This window comes from Ambystoma mexicanum, chromosome 9, assembly GCF_040938575.1.
Source record: "Ambystoma mexicanum isolate Mex_15411 chromosome 9, UKY_AmexF1_1, whole genome shotgun sequence".
In the NCBI taxonomy this organism is placed as follows: domain Eukaryota; kingdom Metazoa; phylum Chordata; class Amphibia; order Caudata; family Ambystomatidae; genus Ambystoma; species Ambystoma mexicanum.
The window spans coordinates 1,298,657,003-1,298,678,564 of record NC_090931.1 but is presented as its reverse complement, the minus strand read 5'-3'; the positions used below and the strand labels follow the sequence as shown (position 1 = coordinate 1,298,678,564).

General features: G+C 43.6%; 1 protein-coding gene across 1 annotated transcript in view; it reads left to right on the top strand.

Annotated features, from left to right (window-relative positions):
* The window catches only part of ITGB5 (integrin subunit beta 5), a 702,124-nt gene that overhangs the window by 645,551 nt on the left and 35,011 nt on the right, over positions 1-21,562 (top strand). The window contains exon 12 of the mRNA XM_069616658.1: positions 1,269-1,369. Within this exon, the coding sequence (XP_069472759.1) occupies positions 1,269-1,369 (101 nt within the window). The remainder of the gene's footprint in view (positions 1-1,268; positions 1,370-21,562) is intronic.

Below are 21,562 nucleotides of genomic sequence, written 5' to 3'. Positions count from 1 at the left end.
GTTTCTAAAACGCCCTGTTGATCTGCGACTAAGTGTTGACTCGTGAGACGCTCTACAATGCAAGAATTGTTTTTAGATGTTTTGGGAAAATGGATACGCGTTTCTGTTCATCTTTACTTTTGCTATGCTGAGACAACAACATTATTTCATTTTCATTTCATCTTTATTATGTTTTGTAATTGCACAAGACACTTAATAGTAAAATAATGCACTGGAAAATTAAACATGTACTGGTGAAGACATGTACATATATGGTAAGACATGGGCTCTCGATCTCGTGAAGGCAGATAGGTGGTCAGGCTTCCTCCCTATATCTGCCTACTTTCTTCCATGCACAGGTGTGGCAGCAGTGTCCCCATGCCTGTGTATTTACCACTGGCAGAAGGATACGTTCATTCATATACTTCCGCCAGAAGAGCGTGGGTGAAAGGGCGGCACAGGTCATGATTGTAGTCCCAGGCATGTCTGTCAGGAGCAGCCCAGGTGAAGATGGGTGTGTGGTGCCAGCAGCGGTGCTCACAGGTGCGCTCCTGCGATGACGAGTGCCATGCTGTGGTGCAGATGCCATGGTAGCAACATTCAGGGAGCGGGGAATTTCATGGCTATACTGCCATGTACTGATTTGGGATAAGGCAACGACCCTACTCCCTCAAGGTTCTGAGGGATATACCATGAGGTACTTGCTAAATCAAGAACGGTAGGATTACATGTTTGGAAATCCTGTTCTGTATTTCTTGTCCTAATGTGAAATCGATTATCTCTTAAAATTGGGCTGTCATTTCTGCACTTGTAAGTCTCCTTAATGTGATTGGTCAGGGTGTGAGTCCTCACGCAGTGATGGTGCAGAGGAGGTGGATCGAGTAGTTCTGGGGGAACAGGTTTGGTGGCTTGCTGAATCATCGGATCTTGGGGTGTTTATTTGTTACTATAGCCATTTCTGACATTTGTGGAGATTCATGTGAAACACATAAGAACGAGTGCCCTACAAGGGATGGCAGGCTTGACCAGGAATATTTGCGGGTCACTTTTGTGGATGTTTGCCCAGACCACGGTGTTGGTTTAACCCTTTCTAGTGCAGGCCACACAATTATGGGATTCATGGCATTGTGCTATATTGTTGTGCACCCTGACAGACCTATCCATGTAAAGTGATGACCGGTACCAACAACAAGAGACTGCTGGTGACGATTGCTCTTGGTGTGTCTCTTCTATGTAAACTGTAATGGACTTAGGCATGTATATATATTCTGCCTTTTCCTGGCTTCTAGGGACTGCATTGAGTGCCGGCTCTTCAGCTCCGGGAGACTGGCCGACAACCACACCTGCCAGAAGCTCTGCAAGGATGAGATTGTGACAGTGGAAGTCCTTGGTGAGTACCGCTCTAAGGGACCCATTATGACCAAAAGGGCAGAGTCTGAATACTACACTGCTTAATACTAAAGACAATACCTCAAATTGTGTGGGTGTAGACGGCAGATCAAAGGAGCCTTTCATAAGGAAAACATTTGCTTTTAAACCTTAAAAGGATGTGTGGATAATCGGTTCTTGGTAGCGTATACCCAAGCAGACATGTGAACATCTTATCTTGTATCCAAACACATGAGCATCATTTTGTGGTAGTAAGTGGTGGAAGCTGGTACCCTTTTGATACAAGTAGCAACCCTTGCTGGCTGCTTTGGAACCCCTGATTTCAAAACAAATCTATTTTCAGTGATTATGAGCTGAACTATTACTGGCTTTTGTAGTTGTCCTGTTCTACCCATCTCCCAAATATCAGTATTAACTTCTCAAGGATTTCCCCAGCCTGATGGACCTGTTGGCGGGACTCAGTGTGATTGATTTGCTGCCCAAAAAGCACTCTTAGTGATATTAGGATGCAGAACATAGAGGTCAGAGAAATGTCCTCTCCATTGTGTCAGGCCTACCCCCAGTATAGATCCTTGAGATGTAGAATGCAATCCTACTCCATAAAGGGCCCATCATAGCACTAGACCCAGATGTCCCAGCCATAGCTACACAATGCAGGTTTAGTGACACACCTGCTGGTCAATACCCAGCTCAAATGTATGCGCCTCACTCTGTTACTCCTCCTGCTCCACTTCGAAACAGATTATCTGAAGTTTAGAAGGGCACAGAAGAACCACTTCTTCTGCTCCACCAATGGATATGGGGTGCCAGATCCTCCGTTCTGACTGACTCGCTATGTTCTATCCCCCTTGATGATCTTCACTCCCGGTTCTACTTGGCCCTATCAAGATGTCCGCTTGGTGGCCTGAGATCTTGACAATGGAATACACATATTATAATAAGTTAAAAGACACATTATCCTGTGCTCATATTCCTCCCCCTTCGAGACACTTATATCCCAGCCACGCTCCCAGAAGTAGCATCATGTCCCATCCTTATTGGCAAATGCGAACATCTAGATCATGAAGTCCCAGCAGAACATAATCCGCTACAAAACCCTAGTATATTGTGAACTTACTGCATGTCTCTCCTGTCTGATCCCTCTGCCACCGCCCTTTACCAAACTATCCAGCTCCCCACTTCCCCCGCAACCCAACTACATGGAGGCTACAGTACATTGGAATCTACTGACGCAGAACACAACATTCCACCTGGAAGTTCCGATATATCAGCCCATCGTAATGTTTATATCGAAACATAGTGACCATCAGTCTGGTGACTCTATCAGCACTCTTCGGCACTAGGATTCAAGGATTCTGACTGATATTGCAAGTCCTACCTCCGTACAGAAGACTACTATAAAGTGAAGCCATTCTCATTGTACAACATTAGTTATTATGACAGTGAATAATCAATTCTCCTTCCAGATTTAGCAGATGGTCACCAATTCTAGCCTTTGTTTTTTGAATGAAAAGATTCTATACGATGTACAATGAATTACAAAGTTTATCATATGAGCCCCAGTATGCATTTCTAGGCTATGGTCGTAATTGTGATAACTAGATTATTACTCTCATCACAACACATCACGGGCAAGCATTGCCCCTGTTAACGGAAACTTTAGGAGCTTTGAACCTCATTCAGCCCTGTAGCTTCATCTACCTTTTTTGTGTTCCAGGAGTTATACCCTTAATTGACAAATGCCTCCAGGATGTAGCCAGGGAATTCCTTTAAATCTCCCTCTCCCTTTCTTAACTTTATTGAGACTTGCTTCTTTTTTCCCTGACCACGATTGCAGTTTTCTTCATAGGCCCCATTTCACTTGTCCAATGGTTGTTGATCCTTATTCATCATGAAACTGAATTAAGATTAGGCCTCTTTCCAGGCTCATACTTGTTCGTTGTTGACCTTCTCCAGCGTATCTCCCTTCCGCGTGATTGTGAAGTTGTCGTTCACTAGCGAACCTTGTGCACTTAATTGTATCCTCAACTCTAGTCTGTGTTCAGCATGTTCATAGGCACATGTGACCCTGCCTTACACTCGTATCAATTCGAAAAAGATAATTGAGGCATAATAATGTCTCTATTGGATGGTTTTGAAGCAGAGGACCTCAGAGCATCTCTGTACTATTTCCCTTGTCCCTGTTCACTCGGCGGGAGTTAAGAAGATGGAGTTAGTTCCGTGCAGGTGATTCTACCTGGCTCCAATTGAAAGTGAAACACAAGCTGGCAGTCTTATTCTACTGCACAGGTCAACATCTTGATATGATATGATATGGCATTTATAACACACCTATTTATTTTTTTGCATTTTTGAAGCGCTCACACAGCCCGCAGGCATCGAGGCGCTGTTACAGGAATTGTTTGTTCTTTAGTTGCGTAATTGTTTTGTCTCAGTTGTGTATTTATAATGCGCTTAAACACCCAGAGGTTTCTAAGCTCGGACCCAGGGATCGAACCTGTGTTGCTTTGTGTCGCTGAGCTATCCTCCCGGGACAAGTGTTTCAAGGCGCGGTATTTTAGTTGATCAATGCCAATCTAATGATCACTGCCACGTATCCAGGACGACCAAGTGTCTGGGTTCTTTAGTGATAGCTTCCTTCTCCACTGGCCATGACTCTTGCATTCAGCCCTTCAGCCCCTCCCCTTCCTACTGCCTAGGAACAGCAAACATTGATAACTTGATGCAAAAGATGCATGCATGTTGCTTCCATGTCAGTATGGGTGCTTTTCTATTTGATTTTTTTTTTTTGTGTGGCACTGGACTGACACATTATATCCACTTTTTAGCTTCCTCATCTGGTGCATGACCTGTGCAACTCACATAGCAATTCTTCTTCTATCAGCGGGTCGACGAGCACTGGAAATGCACTGTGGTTCTGTTTGACTGGAGAGAGGTTTAGCGCTCTGGCAGAGCGCCTGCTGTAGTATATAGAGGAGCCCCAGAGTCTATGAGCTGCTCCGTCATGCAGAAAGAGTGTATCATAATGAAAGCTCTGGTATAGTATATTGATGTGTTAGATGTTAGCACAACTATGCACGTTGTTGTTGAGCAAGAAATTGGAATATTGTTTTTAAGAGCTTTTTTTTGCTTCTATGCTGCTTGGTACATTGAGGGATTTTCCCCCATCATTATGCACATTTGAAATGTGCTTAAAGAATGTAAAAAAATCCCACTAAATCAGATCTTCTGTGACAAATAAAATCCCTTTATTTGGACCATCACATCTTACTTAAAGCAGCACTTTCACTTGTGAAAACACATCACGTTCTTGTTTACGTGTGTGTGTCAGTGTCAGTTTTGTAATAATGTTTTATTTTGCGTGAGTTTTTCTTGCATGTGACAACTTTCTGCTGCAGGTTGTAACAATACATATTATTGAATGATTCGTTGCCATTATATCTCCCAAACATGTTCAGTGTGTGCATTTCCCCTGTGCTTGGCAGCTTTGAGGTGTACATTTTCACCTGCAGATGGGGTTTGAGCAAAAATGGCTTCTATGATGTTTTACGAAATGCTCCTGGGGGAGGCAGCGTTTTATATATTTTCATTCAAGCAGGATGTCATCATTTGCGTCAATGTATTATATTGAGAAAGTGTTTACAAAGTAGCATGACTAGTGTGCATAAAACAGTATTTCAAAAAGAAGCCAAGGTTAGGGTGACCGTTGCACCCTTGTCCATTCCCTCGGCTCTATCCACCCCACGCTTTCCAATTCATGCTTTGCAAATACTTTACATTATTTACAGGAGGAATGCCATAGTTTCGAATCCAAATAATAGGGATTCATGGGTATGCAAATGAGATGTCACTGATTTCAGAAGCATCCCTGTTATTGCTAGTCTGAGAAATTAAAACTAGTAAGGCTCCATAGCAACCGTGGAGCTGGGAAAATAAGCAGACGCAAAGTGGAAGCATTGGTCATTCTCTTTAATGGCAACGCCCAATAACAGATTGCCAAAGCCAACAGGTCTTGCATACTGAGACAAGAATCCCACTGTCCAGAGCAAAACTGAAGACATCTCACACGAATAATATACCACCTACTGGGACAGTGAGTCAATGTGTCCATAGAGAAGGGAAGATGGCACACACACACACTAAGAACCAGTTACACAATGACACACTGAGTTCAATATCCTAAAAGTGAATTGAAGGAACTATACACCAAGAGCCCATCATATAGGGGAAGACTGAGTCCAAGTGTAAAGAACTGGAGAAACCACATCCTCAGATATCGCAGCAGTCTGGTACACGGAGTCCAAGATCCCAGAGTGAATCGGAGAAACTGTGCCCTGGTACAGTTTCATAACGGGACAGTGAGTCTAAGTTCTCTGACCGAACTGGAGAAAGTAAGGGCTGGGAAACCGCTGCATGTTGGTGCAACGATTCTACAATCCCAGACCGAAGCAAAGAAAGAACGCAGAGAAATCATTGCAGGTTGGAATGCTGAGTCCAAGACTGCACTGAACTGAAGGACATGCTAAGAATGCAATGCCCTGCCCATTCAGACACTGACACCAAGTCCCCAGAGAGAGGGGAGCACAGATAGGCTGCAAAACCACTTCCTACTATATCCGGGCTCCCAGAGCAGATCAGGGGGTAAGGAAAGTATTGCCTGCTGGGCAGAATCCCAGCACAAAGTGAGACATACCTGCACGGAACTCCTGCTGAATGTGAGGCTAGTGAGCCCAGATCCCCTGCACAATCCTAGAAAGGCATTCAATGCACCAACCCCTTCCTGCTGGGAGTTTGGGCAGAACTTCCCAGAAAGCCGAACCTGACCACCTACCTACTGGAAATATGAGTTTAGTTTCAACTGTTTCCATGCATATTTCTTCCACCCAAGATTGCTGCCAGAGTTAGTGTGCCCCTGGTTTTCATTTGCCCCGTTGTGGGCTAGGATTTCCAAACCATGCTGGCATTAGTGTCTAATAGTGTGTTAATGTTGTTGGTGAATCGTGTCTCAGTGACCTCTCAGTAGGTCAAGTGTACTTTCCTGTCCCGTGTAATGAATATTAGTTGCTTTCTTGTTTGCGGTTCTACGATTGATGACTCGCAGTTTGAGGGGTTTGCTAGTATCATTAGCATTGGTAATTGGTGGAGGCTTTTTCTGGCTGGTTTCCTTTGAGGGTTTTTCCTCACTGTTCTATCACATGGGGTTCTCTCAGAAGTTGGGACCTGGACATCCTGGTTGATTTTTTTTTTGAGATGAGAGAATGTAATAAAATATCTTTAAACAATGTTACCGTAGTTAACCTGGAAAAGGACTAATCCCCTGTTGTTGAGATTGATAGTAAGTTTGGTTATGTTAGTGGGCTACGCTCTGATGAAATGTCTGTTCTGTAGGGCAGTTCTCTACATTTTCTAAGCCGCATTCATAGAGGGTGACTGGGACCGGTATGGTAATAAGGAACTTCAGTTTATACTTGGGATATGGAGTGTCAGTGGATTGATAATGGCAAATGTATGGTGAAAGGTGGGGGAGAGGGTTGTCTCAGTAGCAGGTAGAAGTAAGGAATCCTACTTTTCTTTCTGTGCTAAGTATGGGGTTTCCATGAATTGGGGTCCTTCCCAATGTTGCCTCTAAGCTATGCACACGTGCGCTTGACCTGCTTCCCGCTCTATGCAGCTCAGAAGAGTTTCAGCAGCACGCACAGAAAATTTCCACAGGCTACACAATTAAACACTTTTTGCACCCTTAAACCAATGACCTTCTTATTCATTAGTAGGGAGAACATGCTCTCACCATCAGTATAATACCTGGCGTGAGTGTGAAGCGTCTCAAACCCCAATTGCAATTTTCCTGACAATTTCCACTGCCTCAAGAACTAAAAAGGCACCAGCCACAGCAGTTTTATGTTGCTTGTAATATGAATAGCGTTCAAGTAGAAGAATGCCCATAGCCAATAGTGCCTTAGCAAAAGGGTCGCCAACGCTACGTACCCCAGTGGTCAACTCCAGTATTGAATACTGACTAAGTAAGCAGGCTACTTGGATGTGTAACCTCAGACCATGATTCCTGTTCTTTCTACATATGTAACATCAGTGCTTTGAAGCAGTGCCCCTGCAAGTGAACACTTAAAGTGCCAAGTGTGCAGTCTGCAGCGCTGTTCTGTTGGTCAGTTTTCTCTGCCAACTGGAACCCGGAACTATTTTCAGCTGCTACTCATTACCGGGTCATACCACGAAGCAGACGCAAAGTGTGCAGACAAGTATGCAGTCCGGGAGTCCAGAATCAGCAGCAGATTTCAACGAAAATAAAACTCTGGGGGAATCAAGGGATTCTTGGGCAAGAGCTTGGCTGGGAGAGGTGAAGCCGCTCAGCCTTGAGAATCTGTGAAAGAGCTGCGAGTATTAAATACTCAGGAAGTTGCTTGTTCTTCCAATGTAAGCTGTTTGATATTTTTAGCCTCCCCTGCTAACGCTGAAATCTTGGAGTACTCCTCCTAGCCCCCCTTCCATATCACTGGCTCCATTTAACTCTACTTTATTCCTGCTAAGCTACTACAGCCCAGTTTTTACAACGTGGAGTCTTTTTTCTCATCTTATTTCACGAACTTCTACAGTGCATCTTAGGCATTATTGTAGCTAATGTGGGGTTGAAGGCATGCCCCTGCACGCTCACACCAGAAAAAATACAGTCCGCTAGGGAAAAAGGCCCAAGGCACGCTTGCAAGGATAAGAAGTATTTATTTCTACAAAATAGAAATGCATCAGCAAAGAATTCTGCTGCCGCCAAACATTCTGCATTCCGTAGGACCGTGTAGTACGATATAAGCACAAAATATGTCACTAATGACGTCATGACATGTAGTACAATTCTACAATACGGATTGGAGGGGGCCTACACGTGTAGGGCCTGCTCCATATGGGATACCAGGCCATTGGTCCATCTTCATCTGTCCATCTCTTTCCACGTGGGCACTGCTGGGCTCGTCATCTGAGGTGAAGTTGGCCTAACATTTAATTGTCTACTAACACAAACAATGAAATTTTATCATTGTAACAAGCACCTGGAAGACACAGGGATGGTTTCGTGGGGAGACCCGATGTCGCACTAACTCACATGCTTCACTCACTCTCAGACAGCTCAGCAACTCCCAAGGTCCTCCACCTTTTGTTTTTAGCTATAATTGGTTTCCACCCTGCACCTCGCTGCACAGATCACATGACCCATTTATGAAGGCGCGATAGCCTTGCCTTCTGGTTTTAGTGTTCGATTAAGTGGTGTAAAACTTTATGGTCGGTGGATTGGATTTAGATTGTCCTGTGGCATGCAGGGGTCTCAGGATGAAAGTATTGCAAAGCTGTATTTCTTGTGGGGAATCATTGGGGGCAGGAGGGCCTTGCTATATGTTTTGTGGGATGGTACTGCCAAGAGGCACTCTGCTCTCTTCACATGACCTTGCAGGGCACATTCTTCCCAGGGTGCGAGGGCCTGTAACCTCTTTGACAATGGAGGATATTTTAGACTCTGTGAGACTTGGCAGGGGTGGGGTGGTGTTCACGCTCATCAAAGGAACCGAATATTAACACACACAATGCTGTTTTCTGTGCTTGGGCCTAAATTCTAACATGGCTGCTGTTCACCAAGATGCCATTCACATCTACAACTGCCATATGGCTTGTAATGCATGCAATAAGGTGATGGCGCACCCTCCTCTATGTGTACCTCTCTCCCCCCTGCTCCTTGGATGTGCTCAATTAACATTTAGGTCTTTTTCTAAGGCCCTCTCTCCTTCCCAACAGGGTTTTATCCCTTTGATCTACAATTTGCCACAACAGTTGGGTGAGTAAATCATTTTGGGGAGCCAGCAGTATTCCATCAACTTGAGCTGAACTATAGTCGGGCATCGACTGAAGTCATTAAAGCCGTTTACATCTGGCACAGACCGCTTAACTGCCGTTTAGCAAGTCGATGATGCCTTTTATTGGGCTAACTATGGCATCACGTTCAGAACTAAGAAGCCAGTTCAGAATTGTGACACAAGGCAACTGAGCATTACCAACCTGCAGAGATTGTTCCTGCCCGACTACAAATGTTGATAAAAACCGTGGTTCTATAAGACAAGAGGCAGAAATTGAAGCTGTTCTAATGCATAATTTAGGGGGTGTCAGGCCTCACACAGCCAGTTGTACTGAAGACTTGGATGAGTCTTCCAAATCTGACTGGGATCTGGTAAATTTATCAAGTGATTCCCCTTTAAAAGGGGGAAGGAAAGTCTTCTCCAAATGGCCAATTCCTTGTAGTAAATCAAAAGTGCATGCAATTTCATCCCATATACGGGTCTGAAGATCGCGGACTTTTTTTTCTAAAGAAAAATTGAACTATTACTGAGATACGATCAATTGTCCTTATTGGATGAATTGCTACGATTGACCACTCCCAAATGAACTATTTGAACGATGTAAGCATTATGGAATATGCTGATTCTGCACTAATGTGAGAATCAGCATATTCATAATGAGGGTTACAACTTGGATAGGGTGGTTCAGCAAACGTGTGATGTGTCATATGTCTGATATGAAGGAAACTGGGTATACCAGGCATGTATGGGCGCTGTGGCTCAAGAGTTAGATAGAGACTGTCCTTAAACCAGTGTGAACAGGGGTCTTCTGCTCATCAAGCTTTCTGGCATCTGTGAATCCACCTTGAGGTAAGGACAGGAACAAAAGAACAGGCCCCTCGGTGGTTTTCATAGCAGTCTTTATTAGATGAGTTCACAAGACACTCTGGAAAAGCACATTGCAACATTTTGCCTTCAACCTGATTGCAACACCCTCATGCAAATGGCTGCTTTGTTGGAGCATATATCTAATAGGTCCTTTTAGCCAGATAAAAACCCCTCCCTTTCCTATGATTGGATGATTTATCTGATACACACCAAGCTCACATTAGTCATATTTGGCATCAACACATTATGTCTTCTCATCATGAATCTTGTCTGCTTTTTCTGCCAAGTTCAAATGCAACCTTCCAGACTCAATGATCTCACTGTGTAATGCTGCCAAAGACTCTGTTGCTTATCAGCATGAGTCGGGGCTTTCACACTAGACACCATTTTGAAATATCTATATCTGCCACTGTGCTACCATTCCGTGAGCCATTAGTTATTATTTATTTAAGCATTTATCACTTTGTTTCTCTTTTTCATAATATATTTTTATATGTTCATGATATATGTGTGATATTTAAAGCACCCTTCACTTCCTGGGTCATTTTAATGCTCTTTTTACCTTTAAATAAAGAAGCTATAACCTTGATTTCTACAATAATAGAATCATTGATCTGCCTATCATGTTATCTGTACTCAGTTGGGGGGGTAAGGGGTTGACACCCTTATGCAAGTGCGTGACAGCTGAAGATGATGGCACAGCTAGGCTAACCCCTGCCTAGCGAAAGCAATGTGGGTGTGCCAGGATCAATGCGCTTGAAAGGATGCAATTCCTTAAATTGTAACAATTCTGAAATCAAGAAAGTAACGGTGAAGCAATTAATTTGACAATTTATTCTACATTGTCTTTCCCTTTGTTGCCTTGCTGACACATGTTTCAACCTTTGTGGTCTTTATCAAGGCAGTTTGATAAGGTGCTCGTCTGATTTAACCAAAACATTGGATCATGACAGATTGTTTAGCAAAAACAGTCAATTAGACCAATTGAATTACATAATAAACATTAAAAAATAATTGATACATTACGCCAATCAGTAAAAAAAAAAGGAAATATGTGGGTAGGGGGCTGGGGGACAAAAGATAAATAAAACATTGGTTAGAGTTCCATGAATTCCATGTATGCAACAGCAACATTCAGTAAAGAAAAGAAAGAATTCATATTAGGACAAAGGGGAACCTTTGGGTCCGTGTTCTTATCCCTATTGTTATTTAACGATTAGTTTTGGCATGGCTGTAAATGCCAAACTTCTCATTAAAACAAGATGCTTCTCAATGTTGCAACATCATAGCTTGTACAGTTAGTGTCATCATAGTTCCGTGTGCTGGAATTTGCAAAGACTTCATTGTTAAAATAATGCATTTTACATAATATTTTGGGTGAACCAGACTGTGCCCTCCGCAGCCCAAAGCCAGATCCCCATAAAATACTTTGAATCACATATCCTGTAATACACACCCCCATGGGACTGCGTGCTGCTTGGATATGCAGAATTATAGTTTCCCACTCAGAAGTAACCAAATCTGCTGTACCATAAACTTTGCACTGAAACAATCAATTGAGAAAATACTCTGCGCGTAAGATGAGAGAAAGCCCTTCCTGGAGTGCCGCAGGCTTACATATTTGGTCATTCACATAGGGGTATGAGTATAAAATCTGATGCAGGAGTCAGACAATTAAATGGTAGTGACTATGTGTATTCTGGCTCGCCAGATATATTGTGATCCATGATTTATTAAGTATAATTCTTTTCCTTTTTTATTTTAAATTTAGTTTCCAAGAGTCGCCTAGAGTTTTCAATGATTCCTCTTCGTTAAACATTGACTGCATTTATCTATATTAGAATTCTACACATTTTGGTATCTTGTATGCTCACTATGCTCAACGTTGAAATGAAGTGCTGAAAGACTCTATAATGGTTGTGGAAATAAACAGACCATCAAGTTGCAAACTCCGAACTATGTTAAAAATGGAAAGTGTTTACAGATTCTATTACAATGATTTAAAAAAATGATAAAAAGCTGCTTGTTACAATTCTGCTTTGGCATATTATCATAATTTTGCAAGAGGCATGTCGAACAACACATTCCTGTTACTAAAAATGTATTGATTGACCCCATTTCTGGTGTATATTTGTATATGAGGCCTTACCCAATGTGCGCCCTCATATATGCAAGGTATTTTGGAATTGCATGCACAATGTGGGACAATGGTCCCAAGGTAGTTCCCAGTGGTCATTAGTTCTTTCAACGTGTCTGAATATGGAGAAGTATGCTCATTAGTGCTAGGGAACCCGCAGTCGCTTGTAATTGCTAGATAGCAGGGAGGGTCAGAACCGACCAAGCTCAGCCGGGGCCTGAAGCCAGATCAATTTGACTACTCAAGGGCATTCACATTGCATATCCAAAAGGCAATAAGCCACATATCTGGTGAAATGAGGACTATTCTCACATGATCCACGTCACGTGATTCTATCTAGTTTAGCATAAGGCACAGGGGCCCCTCCCCTGAGGCTGTTGACATTCTGTCTCTGATGTTGGTAAGAGCACACACAGTTTGGTTTAGGTAAGCGTTCTTTCGGGATGATGCATCTTTTTCTATATTGTATTTTAACGCTCTACCACAGTATCATGCATCAGACAAACTCTATCCTTCTGTCCAGTGTTAAACTTACTGCTTGATTAGCTTGGCGGTAACCCGATACGCGATGTTCACAATGAGCCCAGTTCTAGATGAAGTAACGTAACGAGTACACGTAGGACCTTTTACGCCTCGCTCTATATAATTCGGCCAGCAAAACTGGGTGGACCGTGCTACCATACACATCCCTCTGCTACTGATTTTTGAACTTCCATTACTTACGGCTACAGTGCACATTTACATCATTGGGGGGTAGGGGGATTCCAGTCTAGCCTAGAGTCAGTGCTTTGTTCAGAGTCCTCTCCACATGGATTTATTTCTACTTCTTTATATTTTGCAGCAACATTGGGATGCACGTGCAATTTCCTCTTCGCCACATTTGGGTGACCATTTGGTTTGGACGCAGGTTCTACATTTATTGGGAACCAAGGTACCTATTTGTAAGTTACCTCTTCACGTGGCAGGCCATTCTTGGCTTTCCTACGCACCCCACAAACCCCCTTCTCTTTCCTTCTATGTCGGATTAATACATTGCGCCTTTTTCCACTTTTTTGGTTTTTAGTCTTACTTCTAGTCTTCAAAATCTATGAACCCCCAGCCAGACTAGCCACCAAACCTAGCAATACAAGAGACCACCAACGCAATGCCTCCAAACTACTCACCTCGCCCACCAAAAGAGATTCCCACGCTAACAGTCCCATTAACAACCACCGCAAATCAAGCAACAGACCCACCAAAAAGAAAAGCCATGTCACCCCTGCGACACCCAAACCAAACATACCGCTGAAGGGTGCCCTCATCAACGCTAGATCATTAATAGCACATGCCATCGAAATTGCCGATCTCATCCAAATAGACGATTATGACCTTCTAGCCATAACGGAAACCTGGCTTCACCAAGCAGCAGGACCCGCTTTGATGCTTGCCCTGCCCCCTAACTACAACATTCTCAGAGAGGACAGAACCAACTCTCGAGGAGGCGGCCTAGCCATCATCGCTAAAAACAACCTCACCATAAAAATAGAAACGCCCTCAATCACCAAATCTTGTGAATCCTTAACCGCCAAACTCTCAACATCACGTTCTCAATCTATCAATATACACCTCATCTATAGGCCCCCAGCTCCCATTGGAACATTTGAGGAGGACATCTCTATGATCCTCTCAAACAATCTAAAAAACTCATCGCAAGCCATCCTCCTGGGAGACATGAACTTAGGTTTCAACGACCACAAAGACTTGTAAGCGACTAACATCGCCAATGTCATCACAGAACTGGGATTTACCCAAAGAATCTCACAACCCACCCACGAAAAAGGTCGAACACTCCACTGGGTAGCAAACCACAACTGTAATGTAACAATCACCGATGTCTGCCCACAAATCTGGACAGATCACGCACTAATAACCTTCCTCATAGATGAAAACACCACCCAACCCAAGGTAAATGTATTGCCCACCCCCCCTACCAACCAGAAATAAAAAAAAACATAACTGCAGACAAACTGCTACCACTTATCCTCCCAACTCTAAATTCCCTATCTGAATCACTAAACCCAACAGCCCTAGTGAACGAATTCAACTCAACCATGGCCACAGCCCTGGACACTATCGCCCCATTGAAAATGAGAAAAGCAAGCCCAGAGCGCACTTAAACACTTGGTTCACCCCTCACCTCAAATCCCTAAGAATTGAAAAACGCAATTGCGAATCCGCCTGGCGACTAACTCCATCAGAGACCAACAAAGTAGCTCTCATCAGTGCCTCTAAGATCTACAAAAACGAAATAAGGAGGGCCAAAAAAGAAGACTTTAACAACAGAATATCACAGGCTAAATCTGGAACCAAAGAGCTATTTCTTATACTAAAGGAACTGGAAAACCCTATCCCTGCTCCAGACAACTGCGACAAAAATAAAACATGGTGCTCCAACATCCAAAAATCTCTAAACAACAAAACTGCCACACTCCAAACCAAAATTGAGAAAAAGAAACAACATATACCCACCTCATCCAATCAAAGTGGTAAACCATCTACCACTACCAAGCCAGAACACAAATTCAACTTCACCAAAGTAACCATCCTAGAGATTGAAAAAATAATACTCTCACTCAAACCAACCAACTGTCGAGGCGACATATGCCCAGCCCAACTGATAAAAGACGCAGCCAGAGACCTATCCCCATTTATCTCCAAACTTATTAATGCTTCCTTTGCATCAGGCACTATACCAGACAATCTTAAACAATCCTGGGTCCTCCCCCTCCTAAAAAGCAAACCCTGGACCCCGCCATCCCGACTAACTACAGACCAATCACTACGGTACCATTTCTGTTAAAAATCCTAGACAGAGTGGCCTACATACAGATCCAAAAATATTTGGAAATGCACCAACTATTAGGCACCAGACAGTCAGGCTTCAGGCCTCAACATGGTACCGAAACTGCGCTTATCGATCTCAAAACCCAAGTCGATGAGCTTAGAGATCTTGGGAAAACCGCCCTACTCCTCCTTCTGGACCTCTCGGCGGCATTTGACTTGGTGGATCATGATGTGCTCTGTACCCACTTGGAAACCGCGGCCCACTTTTCCACACATGCCATTGCATGGATCAGGTCGTTCCTAAGCGGCAGAACCATGAGGGTTTTCTCCACCTCCGCAGCGGCTGACCCAGTACCTATCACATGTGGAGTCCCCCAGGGATTCTGTGTCTCTCCGACTATGTATAACATCTTCACGAAGCCCCTGTTCGATGATCTGGACCTTCTGGGCGTCACCTACACAAACTATGCAGATGACACTCAGATTCTCATCCCACTTTCGGGGGATTATGAACAGGATTTGGCCTTGGTGAACAGGATATACCTCATCATCCAGGCATGTATGGCCCGTCACGGTCTATGCCTGAATGATGACAAAACGGAACTCATCATACTGGGGAACACACAAAATATCAAAAAACTGAACTATGACTACTCTTCATTTATCATAGATGGCAACACCATTAAAGTAGCGAAAGAAGTAAAAACACTAGGTTTTTACCTCGACTCATGCCTCTCTCTAACAAAGCAGGTAAATGCGATGGCCTCCAGCACCGCTTACACCTGTAAGCTGATTAGAGCAGCTAAACCATATCTATCCACCGCCAGCTGCCTCACCCTATCAAGAGCCCTGGTATTATCCAAATTGGACTATTGCAATGCACTATACATAGGGTCCAATAAACACACACTGCAAAAAATCCAAACCCTGCAGAACAACGCCCTTCGAGCCACCCTAGGAATCCCAAGAAGAGAGCATATCTCAGACGCCAGAAGACAATCTAACTGGCTATCCACAGCTGACAAAATTAAACTCAAAACAGTATCATTGACTTTCAAAAGTATTAACGACCTAGCCCCCAAATACCTAACAGAAAGATTCAAAAGAAGAACCTCTAACAGACCTACCAGAGAAGCGTACACCAACCAACTAGCTGTGCCCCCATTCAAATTGTGCACAGCCGGAGGCACCAACTTCCCTGTCAAAGTGGCCCAGCTATGGAACTCCCTCCCATCATCCTTAAGGTCTGACCAATCTTACCCACATTTCAGACCTAATTGCATTAAATGGCTCAAAGAAAATGACTTACAACTGACTAGGACTACTCACGTCTGACCCACCTGTTAATCTGCAGCTAAAACTCATACCTCGCTCATCACCCCCGCTTAACCCACCTTGCTCCTTAACATTCAATGTATACTGGGTATACACCCCTGTGTACAATCACCTGTGTATGTAACCATGTATATTGTCATCATTTACTGTTAATGCACCCTGTAACCATCCTGAAATGTGTAACTGTAACATGTAAGCTTAAAGTATTCTTGAACACGCGCCCGGATACCCTCAGGTCTGGCGCGCGCTGTAAATAAATAAACAAACAAACAAACAAACAAAGTTGGAAAAAGCATACCTAATTTTGCTCTATGGGCCCCCGCCTGGGTGAATTGCAGTGGGGCCTTCTAGCTATCCATTGAAGATAGTTTCAGACTCCTTTCACCTATTTGCCAAGTATCCAGGCAAATTTGTCCTGGTGAGTTTGTACCACTTTTACTTTAGTTCTCTTCCAGTCTTTATCTGGTTTTATTTATGGTTTGAGAACTTGGTGCCTATATAAATATATAGCCACCTGTAATTTCTTTTTTTTTCATCAGTGGTGACATGTATCTAATGTGAAGGGACTTGGCATTCCCCTGGGTTATGGTGTGCACATATGGAGACATATGTCTGGTGATGGTTATGATGTTGCAACCTGCATCCAATGCTGGGTACTTAGGTTATTTTAATTGTTTTTATTTTGATCTTCACATCTACAGGGTCCTCTACTTTCCTGTTCCTGATGAAGGCGGAAAATAAGTAAAACCGCCGAAACATTAAAATGCACCTCTTATTTGATTTTTTGTGTATATGCATTATTATGGGTGGATTGTAAACTATTGTTTCCCGCCATTATGCCTCACAGCCAGTTGTCCATGTGATGTTAAGGTACATGAGTGAACGTAGACCTTTGATGTGAATTTGCCTTTCTTTCCCCTCATCACTAAATAGCAATAGATCAGGTGGCCCATGCCCTCAAGCTATTAGTAACAGCCTCTTTAGGTGACTAGGGGAGGGATCTAAGTTTATTGGTGACTTTAGACATCCAATATTTCTCATCTGGATGTTTTTCCACCATTTATGTATTGTTTTACTTGGTCAATTAATTGATCTTGTGTTTTGTGATTGTATGTACAATTATTATGACTTGCACTTGCACTTTTTGGCTTATTTTATTTCTTTGGTCATGTGTTTTGATTTTTTGTATAGGCAGCTCTGTTCTAAAGAAAATAACGTTGAACATTTGTTAATTAAGCTCTATTTTTGATATTATTTCATTGTTAGTTTTTCATTTTGTAACGTGAAGATTTATTTATTACTTCTTCCCAGCAGAGTTGACTAAACCAATGACTTTGAAGTAATGCCTGATGGGAACCATTTCCTCTTGTGTTTTGCATCCATTTTATCTCCCGTTCCCATCCTAGATGGAGTTAACACTTATATGAGTATGAGAACTGACATTATGGCCATTCCCATTCCTTCTCAATTAGTACAAAATTTCATTCTCGCAGCAACAGATGAACTAACACTAAGAGATTTTGACCTTTGCCAATCAACTGATCAAATTCCTCAAAAGCATAGGAACTTAGGTTTTAAATCACCACTTTCGTTGATTATTTCATGTACCGTGGGCTCCATCCAACTCGGAAAGTTACAATGGTGGAATCGGTCCTGAAACAGTGTTCTGTCTCGGAAGATTGGTCATGGGTGGATGGATTGTTAACGGCAGCAGATCACCAGGGTATGGTGAAACGTCCAGCTGTTAGGAATTCTCGAGGTTTTTCCCACCTCTTACAGGGCCCTAGATTTTTGTGCAAAATTATGTAAATCAGAGATTATTATGTTGCAAGAAACCTTATTCTTGCGTGCTGTCCTTGGACGTTTTCTTTTAAATTAAAGGGCAACAAGGGGTTTGAAGGGGAGACCAATAGGTGGTTTCTTGGTGGTGGTAGACACCACTTGGGCTTGGGGTGTTAAGTTTCTGGATGATTCTGTTCCCTGCCTGTTGGCTGTACCAGTGTGAACAAAAGTAGAGACTGTGGAACTGTTGGTGATTGATGTTTATTGTAATTACTTTGAATCCTGTAAAGAAATGTTTTTTGCGAAACTAGGAAATGTTTTAACTATTATCATAGCAGGGGATTTCAATAGTGAGTGCTTGTGGAGTGGGAGTGAAGCTAGGATAACGGCCGCACTGAGAATGGAATCTGGCTTGACAACGTTTTAAAGAAAACAGAATTTAAAAGCATTAAATGGTAATGTGGAAGGAGATCAGGATGGAATTCATACTTGGCATAGAGGCACACAGCAGTCAAGGATTGATTTTGTTTTTTAAAAAAAATCCGTCATTTGATAAGTTTGTGGTGCCCTGAGCGAGCACCATATTTTAACTGCCCACTTTGTGGGATATGATAACCCAGCTCAAGGGAGCTTGCTGCCAGCCGTGAATGTCACCAGGAGTAACGGGCTTATTTGGACCCCCAATGTACTTAGCTTCAACACCAAAGTAAGGGATCTACTAGGTCCTATATGTGTAGATCACCGATGGAAAATATTTGCCCCGGCAACCTTCCTGGTTTTCATAAAAAATTCTCTCATTTGTTAAAATGTTGCCCCCTATAATAACCGTACGCGCCCCTGGAGATTCATTCAGGTGATACAGAACCTCAAGAGGGGAGCCTGGATTTAATATTAGGAGGTTAAATAAGTACTACCAAGATTGGATTGGCAAGAAGGAGTTAATTCAAAAGGAAAAGCAGAGGTATAAGAATGAAGACACATCGTAGCACTCGCTTATGTATCCAAAAGAAGGGGAAGAGATGTTGAGGTACATTACAAGTAAATCCGATCTGAACTATTGGAAATTAGTTAATACGGTAAGAAATCTACAGCTATATTTTCAGGAAAATCCCATAGCTGAATCAGTTTGAAAAGCATTTTAAAAATTGGTATGCTATTCCAAAGAATATGGATATTTGTAATGAATCAGGGGGAATGTGGTCTTTACAATTTTACTCTGGTGACATAGAGATTTTAATCAAGGAAAGTAATATGTCACGATGACCCGAATAGTCTCTGCAACATGGTATTTAAGGGTGATCTGAAACTATTGGGCTTTTTATTCGATAACAATTGAGGGATTTATTTTAAAGGGAAAACAATGCCAGCCCCTTGAACCTCTGCCTATATTGTCAAAAAGGGAGTACATGTGACCCCTTAAACTATAGGCCTATATCTCTAAGAGACGCTGATTACAATGTGTTTGCTTCTTTGGTTCTACATGAATTAAAGCAATGGGTGGCAGCAAAAGTGATCCTCAAACCGAATCAGACAGATTTCCATGCTGGGCTGGGCAGCTCTCTGCCTGGTTTGGTTTTGAACAAGGGGAAGAGGTTAACTTGGCAAACATGGATAGCTACGATCTATGTAGTAAGCATAGATCTCTCTTTAGATTTTGACAGGGTGAACAGGAATATTTCATGGATGAAGCTAAGGAAGTGGGGAATTTTGAGTCATCTCCTAAATATTCTTCACTTGCATATGCCAAATAACGTATTGAGAGTGAGGCTTAATCTGTTTGGTAATACCATTCAGGGGGTCCATACTTTTAATGGATTGTGTCAGTTTGGTGCCCTTTCTTTTCAACTACTATGTTGACGATGTGGATGAGGTCTTGGTGAAAGTGTTATATGGTCTAAAGTTGTCATGGATTACGTACGCTGATTATATGATGCTTTTTGACCGCACCGGGGTATGATATGATATGATATGGTATTTGTAACGCGCCTATACACAAGTGTTTCAAGGCGCGACGAGGCAGGGAGGGAGGGAAACGAGGGGAAGACAGACAAACGATCCTACTAGGCCAGGTGTCATTCAGATCGCGCAAGTGCAGAGGTAAGGGGAAAAGGAGGAAGTGCAGGGGGAGGAGGTCGGGGGGAAGTGCAGTACAAGGTAAGTAGCGTCAAAAATAATAAATAATAAATAAAAAGGGCCAGCTGGTGGCAAGTGCGAGGTAAGTGCAGAGCAAGTGCTGGGAAGGGGGCTGTAGGGATACAGTGACAGTCCCACAGTGCAGGGGGAGCCAGGGAGGCAGTGCAAGTGGAGAGTGGCTGGGCCCTGGACCGAGGTTGCTGAGAGTGGCCCAGATGCAGGTTTAGTGCTGAATTCAGTGGGGAGTTAAGCAGGATTAGCAGGGGAGAGGGAGAGAGAAGGCAGAAGCGAAGAGGAAGGTTTTGAGGTGCTTCCGGAACCGGAGATGGTTCTCCTCAAGTTTCAGGGAGGCAGGAAGGCTGTTCCAGAGGGAGGCCCCTGCTGCGGAGAGAGATCTACCCCCAGCTCGTTGCTTCGAGAAGCGGCTGACCATGAGGGAGTTGGAGACGGATGAGCGAAGGGCTCGTGAAGGAAGATATTTAGGAAGAGAGAGTTGAAGGTATTTAGGTCCCAGGCCCCAGAAGGCCTTGTGGACAATGCAGAGGGTTTTGAACTTAATCCTCGCAGCCACTGGGAGCCAGTGAAGAGATTTCAGTCCTGGAGAGATACGGTCCCTGGGCTTGAGGCCAAGGACAAGTCTCGCAGTTCTGTTCTGAATAAGTTACAGAGGGCGGAGAGTGGAGGCAGGCAGATTAAGATAGAGGCTGTTACAGTAGTCCAGCCTTGAGAGAACCAGGGCTCGGGAGACAGTGAGCTTCTGGGGGAAGGAGAGGAAGGGAAGAATACCTCTGAGGAGGTGCAGCTGGTAGTGTGACTTCTTAGAGACGTCAGATATATGAGGAGAGAAGGAGAGTGTGGAGTCGAAGATGACCCCGAGGTTTTTAGCCTTGCAGGTAGGGGCAGGAAGGGGGCCAAGGGAGGCCGGCCAGAGAGCTGCAGGGAAGGAGGGAGTGGGTGTGCCGATGAGTAGAATCTCAGTCTTACTGGCGTTGAGGCAGAGGTCATTGGCGGCACACCATTCCTGGATAGCAGACAGACAGTCGGAGATGAGGGAAGGAGAGGAGGAGGCCGAGGGTAGCCTGAAAATGAGCTGGGTATCGTCTGCATAGCACTGGAAGTAGGGGCAGAGAGCGGCGATGCGGTGAGCAAGGAGTGCCAGATACTGGTTGAAAAGCCAGGGAGAGAGGTTGGATCCCTGGGGGACACCACAGGTGGAGAAAAAGATGTCAGAGAGGAAGGAGCCCATTTGGACCTGGGAGGGTCGACC